At 48.3% G+C, this 8,071-nt stretch overlaps 1 protein-coding gene across 1 annotated transcript; it reads right to left on the minus strand.

The window, feature by feature from the left end:
* Positions 1–5,820: 5,820 nt before the first annotated feature.
* On the minus strand, positions 5,821–7,854 carry LOC104126336 (cytochrome b-c1 complex subunit 10; the record flags this gene model as incomplete). Its single annotated transcript, XM_035894303.1, has 2 exons — positions 5,821–6,082; positions 7,625–7,854. A coding segment is annotated over one exon (216 nt), but the record flags the coding sequence as incomplete, so codon positions are not given.
* Between the last annotated feature and the right edge of the window lie 217 nt (positions 7,855–8,071).

Consider the following 8,071-nt stretch of genomic DNA (forward strand, 5'->3'; position numbering starts at 1 on the left):
GCGGGGGGGAGCCGCTCCGTGCTGCAGCGCGGCCCGGGATGGGTTTTTTGGGGTCGTTTTGCATGTTTGGTGGCACCGCTCTGCGCAGCCCCCGTGCCCCGTCCCCTGCAAGAACGTCCACAAAGAGCTCCGTGCAAAGGGAAAAAAAAAAACCAAAAAAACAGGAGGAGGAGGAAAATCTGCTGCGGAGGGGGTGGTGTGAAGACAAAGCAAGGGAAAGTTTTACAGGAAAAAGCATAAACTGCCACCCTTTACCCCCGGCAGAGAGGTGTCTGCCTCCCGCCACCGGTTCACCTGGGAATCACAGAATGTTTTGGGTGGGAAGGGACCCCCAGAGGTCACCCAGCCCAACCCCCCTGCAGGAGCAGGGACACCTTGAACCACATCAGGTTGCTCACAGCCCCGGCCAACCTGGCCTGGAATGGTCCCAGGGATGGGGCCTCCACCTCCTCTCTGGGCAACCCCTGCCAGGGTTTCACCACCCTCACTGGAAAGAATTTCTTCCTTAGATCCAGTCTAAACCTACCCTGGTTTAGTTTAAAGCCATCCCCCCTTGTCCTGTCCCAGCTGGCCCTCCTAAAAAGCTTGTCCCCCCCTTTCCTCTGGGCCCCCTTTAAGCCCTGACCGGCCGCACTCAGCTCTGCCCGCAGCCTCCTCTTCTCCAGGCTGAACACCCCCAACTCTCCCAGCCTGGCCCCACAGCAGAGGGGCTCCAGCCCTCGGACCCCAGGTTTGGCACCGTACAGCCGAGCGCCCGCACTCCGGCAGCTGGGTGTTCCTCACCCTCACAGCACCCACCTGCTGGGAAACACCCCGCGCCACAAGGCAGCCCGGCTTCCAAAGCAAGTCAGAGTGATTAATTTTCCTTCAACGAACGAAGGACAGACTAGGTTTTCAAGGATCCTGGTATGGACCAGCAGTCCTGAAGTGATCACCACCAGACTTGGGAAGGGCAGCACCCATGGGAGCGCACCCAGACCCGGCCGGATCGGCCGCTCCCCCTGGCCACGTACACGAGCGCGGCTCCAGCCACTGCTCCGGGCTTCCGACCCCGAGCTCATTCCGTCCATCGGAATTTCAGTGCTTCCTCCAGCCCACGTCTCTGCAAGAAGCTGTCAGTAGTTTTACTTATTTTCTTTTTTTTTTTTTTTTTTAAAAAAAAACCAAACCAGGCCCCGCTCATTTGTTTTTAAACTCCCCTTATTTGGAAAGCAGCAGGGAACGCGAGGAAGGACGCGAGACGCACATCGCGGGCGAGAGGAAACCAGAGTCCCCCGCGCAGGGGGTGGGAGTTGTCCAGATTTGGGGGCAGAAAGTGAAAACCAAGAGCCGGGTGTGCCTGTAGGTGCTGGGTTGCATTTGCTTTGTACGGGAATATTTTCATATTTAAGATATGTGAGGGTGGGGATTTTGTCTTGAATTTAAGCAGGAGGGAGCCTCCTGTTGCCCTGGAGCTGTTCCATCTCCCTAGGGATTCGTTTGGGGTTTGTTGCTTTAACATTGTCTCCTTCTGGGCTCCCGCTTACGGAAGATCTTGCTCTGGTATCGCTGTTATTTCCTGCAAGCTTGAACAAACAGATCAGAAAATTTCCAATAGCCGGTATTGATCAAAACCACATTATTTTTTGTAAATGCACTTTCCTCTTTTTTTCTGTAAAACCCCCAAAACTCACAACCCAGCCAGACTCATCCTGGGGGGTCTGGAGCACAAGTCATACGAGGAGTGGCTGAGGGAACTGGGGTTATTTAGTCTGGAGCAGAGGAGGCTGAGGGGAGCCCTGATCGCCCTCTACAACTGCCTGATGGAGGCTGTAGGGAGGGGGGGGTCGGCCTCTGCTCCCTGGTAACAGATGATGGGACGAGGGGGAATGGTTTGAAGCTGCGCCAGGGCAGGTTTAGGCTGGACATTAGGAAAAACTTCTTCACTGAAAGGGTTGTCAGGCTCTGGAATGGGCTGCCCAGGGAGGTGGTAGAGTCCTCATCCCTGGAGGTGAAGGAGAGATGAGGTGCTTAGGGACAGGGTTTAGTGGTGGGATGGCAGGGTTAGGTTAAAGGTTGGACTCGATGATCTCAAAGGGCTTTTCCAACCAAAGCGATTCTATGATTCTATTCCAACTGAAAGCTTGTACTGAAGTGCAGCTCCTGGATTAAAAATGAAGTCAGCGTGCACAGGGAAACTGAGGCACAGCGATGCGGTTTGCTCTCGTTAGCACAGCACACGGGGAAACTGGGAGCAGACCCCAGTTTGGGTGAGACTCTGAAAGCAGAGCCCTGAAAGCAAAACCCACCCGATCCCGCTGGCGACCGTGCCCGGGAGCAAAAGCAAGCGCAGAGTCCTGCCCGTATCTGCCCCAAACCACCCGTGGTCCTCAGCACCAGGGATGGAAAGCCGGTGCCCTCCCTTTCACACCAACCACTTCACCGTTTCCTCTCCCACCGCTTAAAATCGAAGCCACGAGAAGGAGTGAAGCTTTCACAAAGGAACGCGATCGTGCAAGATGCGCGGTCCACGTTTGGACACTGCGTTTTGAGAACAAGCGACTGGAAGCAAGCCATGGGGAGAGAAATGAAGAGCATCAGCTGCCTGCAGAATGACCGGTGAGGGAAGAGGAAAGAACCAGCGTTGTTTAATCTCGAGAAAACAGCCGAGGTCTCGTAACAGCCTTCAAATACGTAAAAGGGAAAGAATTACTGGGCTTGTATTGCAGGAGGGGAGAGCATTTCTTTTTCCCAAATGTGTGAACTGAGAAGTTAAGCCCAGAAACAGCCCACGTAGAGGACTCTGAAACCTCCCCCAATGGCATTTTTTAAGAATAAACTGGAAAAGCTGGGGCACGGATGCTGCTGCGGGGTGGCGATGGAGGAGGCGACCTCTTCAACACCCACCAAACCTCGAGCTCACGGTAACAATAGTTAGAAAATCGGTTTTCACTGGCAGCAGGGGCAGCAACAGCCTGTGGAAGGGAAGACGTTTTCTCTCCCAGGACTGCATGCATGTTTGGGTAGAAACTCTCTCTGAAGCCCAAGGGAAAATATTCCAGCGTTCCTTTGGGAACGCTGTCAAGGAACAGAGGATAAGGTCTTTGCAGATATCACCACCAGCTGAAGGTGTATTCGGCTGCCAGAGAGCCCATGTTCTTCCAGGACTAGCAGACAATCTCCAAATTACCAAACTCAGCTGATGTCAGCCACGGAAGCAAGCAGCAGGACATCTTGCCAGTAAAAACCCTTCCACTTAGCCCTGCAGGTAAATCCAGCTGGGAGCTTTCCACTCTGCAGCCAAACATCCCAAACCCAACCGAGGAACTTAGTTCAGAGCAGGATTCACCAGAGAGCACCGAACCCACTGACCCCTGCAGAGGGGCAGAACCCGAGGTTGGCCCAGGAGACGGCCGCTGGAGAAGAACCCACACGCCCCCCCCCGCCTCCACTTACACCTTTCATGACGAAAGTGAAGTGGAGGTACCAGCACGGACAAACTCTTGGAGGAGGCAGGCAGGAACACACGCCTGCCTTTTCCTAGAGCCGGGTTTGAAGTTACATCATTAACCCGGAGCTAAAGGAGCTTTTTATTTCTGTAAAGCCAAAGCCCCGGGAGCTTGGCCGCCGCTGTGCCCTCTAGTGGAACTCTCCAGGTGTTGAAGGAGAAGCTTTTTCCTCCTCTGTGGGGTCGTTGTCTTTTAACTACTTTGTTCATATAACGTATGTGACATTTGGTTAGCTCATTCTGAAAAATAATTAACTGTTAGAAAAGAGGTAATGCTGGGATATTAAAAATTAGAAATATCACTCCTGACACTTGAGCAGCGATTACATGAATTTTAACAGGAGTTTGCCCAAGAATGTAGAAGGTATTTCTAAGAGAGTATTTCTGAAGAGTGCTTGCTCTTGTGGAAGGAGAAATACCAGAAGTTACATCAGTTATACGCTAATCCTAGGGTTAATTAGAGACAAAGCCATCATTTGAAATGCTGCAGAAAACACAAGCAGCTAAACAATCGCCAAAGGGCAAACAAATCCAAAGTCCATACATTTCTTGCAGTGCCTGCCTGCACAGGCGCTTGGTATTCTGTGTATGTTTTCCTCCTTTGCATATCTTCTAATCTCATCTACCGGGCACAATACTATTGCTGGGGCTTTGCTAAAGGTAACTCTCACTAACAAGAATGGCCAATTGAGGACTTGGGAAGACCAGGGTCTTTAGGGGAATGGGCCAGCCAGCCAGCCCCTCAGCTCAAGGCCTTCTGGAAAACTCCCTCAGCCACAGGAGCAGAGGCTCGCCCGCCCACAGGAACAAGCCAAAACTAGGTCATTTCTGAAGTCAGCAGCAGCGTGTTATGCCCGTCCTGTCTAGACGTGTTAAATGGGTAAATAAGAGCAGAGACTCGAACTGTTCAAGTCTGAGCTTACAATCCTGATGACGAACCTCTGCTTTCAAGGCGTACTTTGGCTGAAAACGGATCGATATCCCCATACACAGCATAGGGCTGCTGTTGTCAAACCTGCGTTCTCAGCATTTCAAGGCACAGTGGCTCTGGCCTTTTGGGAGTCAGCCAGGAGTTCAGGAGCACTGCTGGAGCGGGGGAGTGGGAGAGACCAAGGAAACAGCACCGTTACCCCATGACGCCATAAGCTTCTGTACCACTCTATCAGGAGTAGCAGGGCAGCAAAGAGAGTTTTGCACACGGAAGTGATATTCCCTGCCCTCCCCCGCAACGAATTATCAATGATACTGCTAAAGCAAAGCCAAAGCAATTATTCTGTTAAAGAAGTAGTTCGAGTGTCCTGCACAGTGCCACTGTTTAGGCAGGTGTTACAACAGATTTCCACAGAAACAGCACTCGGAAGCCTTGAACCCCAAAGGTGACGCCCAAGCAGCACAGCTACTACAACTGAGATTTTTTTTCCCTGAAGAGATTCAAATGATACTGAGGTGAAATGTGGCACTAAACAGAGAGAAAACAGTGATCCTGTTCTCACACAGAGATTAAGTTTGTTTGCAAATTCTGGTCTTTGCGGAAAGGGATGAACTTCCCCACCCCCTACCCCAAGTCTGAGTCGTCTGCTGTGGCTTAGTGGCAGAGACCAGATCAAGACTAATCCTTGTACTTCCTTTTTCTAACAGCTAAAAGCTTTTTCATCTAAAGGGCTCTGGTAGTGGGTTTTCTCATCACCAGTTCAGGTGGCTAAATATAACTACACCTTATGAAGTAGAGACACATATTCTTTTTCTACTCAAAACCTGCATTAAGAAAGTAACTGAGCAGCTCTCTAAACCACTGGTTTTCACCCCAGAACACAGAAAGCCTCCCAGGGTTTGCAGACCGCTGCCCTTGAGCCCCTAGATTAAGCCAGAAAAGCTAGCCTGCTTCCAGACAGCACACACGGCTGGTGTGTGCCCAGTCAGACAGCTTAGAAGTTCCACAACTTGATGTTAAAAAGAAACAAAACCTTGCTTTAAACTAAACGCCAGGAATCTGTGTTACCATGAAACTCTGCAATATTGGCTACGAAAAGTTAGCTGCGTGCAAGAGTCCACAGTTGCTAATGACCTAGGAATGATGGGCTTAAAATCAACACATCACTAAGAGTAGCTCGGTATTAAGAGTGATGAGCAACAACTACCCGGGCACCAACAAAAAGGCTCATCAAGCATCCCAGCAGCCACCGGTTGACACCCAAGGATCCCATGCAGGAAGGGAGGCAAGCAGGGGGCAGGCCTTCCTCAGGACACACATTTCAACAAGCTGAAGGCATAACCCAAAGCTAAAGCAGGAGTCTAAGAACGTGGACTGTGGAGGCAACACAAAAACCCCAAAATACCATTCACCTGGTTTATTTTGTACATCAGATTTACAAATTACCCCCATTAGGACAAGATCTGTGCAAGTGATCAGAGGAAGAGTATGAGACAGGCTGTGCAGTGAAGTTAAATTTGTTCACAACCAAGCGGCCACAAGTGTTCACGGGAGAGAGAGGGACACCACAGCCTGTTGCAATGTATTGGGCATTTCAAGTTCACCTCAAAGCAGGGTCTCAGCGGACGGATGGCTCCAAAACATTCTATCCAGCAATAAATTTCCTACAATAAACACAAAGCAGTCATTAAGCAGTGCCTTCTGCAAAGTGCTACAGCAGCCAACGCTACAGACAGATTTCAAAAGCCTCCAGTATCCAGGCAAGAAGTTTCTGTTACAGAAGCCGATACAGGCACAGCAGAACGCAGGCCGACAGGCTCTTTGGAAGGACTCACAGGCCACCACAGGAGCATCCTCCTTCTCTATTCCTGAGGAATATGCTTCTTTCCAGATGATTTATGCACCATGACACATCAAAGCTCTTGCTTCAAAGCAAAGAACATTCGCTGTGGTCTCAGGAATGTTCCCACTACTGGCTAGAACAATTTTTAAGTAAAGAAAGCCCTTTACTAGGGAATTTAATTGCCTCTGCGTGACTCGAGAGCTTTTCCACCAACTCGGCACTAAACATCTATGGTCACCTGAGATGCTACAAGTGCAGTTGACTTCCCCCAAAAGTTTCTTTCATCCTTTGGTTACATTCAGGATCTACGTGACACATATTTTAAAAACGGGGAAGACACAGTAAATTGTTTAAACTGCAACAAGTATCTCTGGAGGAAAAAAAAAAAAAAAAAAAAAACCCCCAAAAGTTTCTTTCATCCTTTGGTTACATTCAGGATCTACGTGACACATATTTTAAAAACGGGGAAGACACAGTAAATTGTTTAAACTGCAACAAGTATCTCTGGTTAGAAATGGACTAACAATTTGCTCTGAGACTTCCAGGCTCACCAATTTCCCTCTGAAATGCTGTGTAGCTTGGAGGCAATCTTACTTTCATTTAGCAACATTTAAAGGTAACCGTTATTCTGGCTGGAGGAAACAAGCTTTGAGGTGTTTATAGTTTCCTCTGGACCTTTTGCCTTTAACGCAAGGCAAAAGTCTTCCTAACTCCATTCTATCTACAGCAAGGAATAAAAAACTTCTAAGCCTGCCTACTACACAAATATGCATTTAGAGATCTAACAGAAGGTATTGTCTAATTAATTCTCTAGCTTTACGGATGGTCAATCAGAAGATTCAGAACAGCACGTTTTGAATGCAATTAAAGAAGGGGGAAAAAAAACCCAAAATCCTTGAGAAAACCAATTTTCCAATGAATTTGTGGTACACAGTAACCAGCTCTGAACATTCAACTTACTTTTAATAACTGTTACAAGGAATGGAAAGGATTTTTTTTTTTTTTAGCCACAAAACTAGTCACGAGCATGAAGCCGTTCTACCTAGGATTAGAAGTAAACAGATCTGTCAAAAGTTCCAAATTGCCATAGAACACTCGATTTGACTTCTCAAGAACCACACTGTATCGTGAAAAATCTACTGCTTGCAAAATAAACACTTGGAAACATATTATTATTATTAATGTTTCATCCTTCTGGCACTCTGTGAAGCCACATATTAAAAAAAAAGAAAAAGAAGAAAAAAATGCCCTGAACAATCAAATTGTGCAGTTTTGACCCAACAGTATGATTGCGCCCTGGACAAACAGGACACAGCAAGGCAACACTACTACTTAAGCTAATAGATGCACAAACAAAACTTACCATTAGAGGGAAGCTTAGTCTTCAGTTTTAAACTTGCCACCGATGTAGGGAACATACTGAAGGACCAGCTTCCAGTCTGTGAACCATATTAAACCAGTACCAGCTACACCACCCCATGTAACGAGGGTGGGAGTCCTAAAGGAGAGACACACACACACGTGCAGGTAAACAACATTAATTCTCCCCTGCAAAAGGTCTGGCAAATGCTCATGGCTAAGGTACCTGGGAAAGTAATTTCAATCAAGAAAAAAGCTTGGCAGAAATCTTGAAAGAACCTCACATACACAGAAGAGTGTTAGTCCCCAGGGCAGTGAAGAGAGTTTTCTGTTGATAGGCTTTTATTTAAAAAGGGTGCTACCAAGTTAAGAGAAGACACACTTATTTGTTTAACTACTCTCCTGCTATGGCTCGCATCCCCTTTATTCTGGCCCACAGGCTACTTCATTC

This window comes from Egretta garzetta, unplaced genomic scaffold (assembly GCF_000687185.1).
Source record: "Egretta garzetta isolate BGI_Z169 unplaced genomic scaffold, ASM68718v1 scaffold345, whole genome shotgun sequence".
Lineage (NCBI taxonomy): Eukaryota > Metazoa > Chordata > Aves > Pelecaniformes > Ardeidae > Egretta > Egretta garzetta.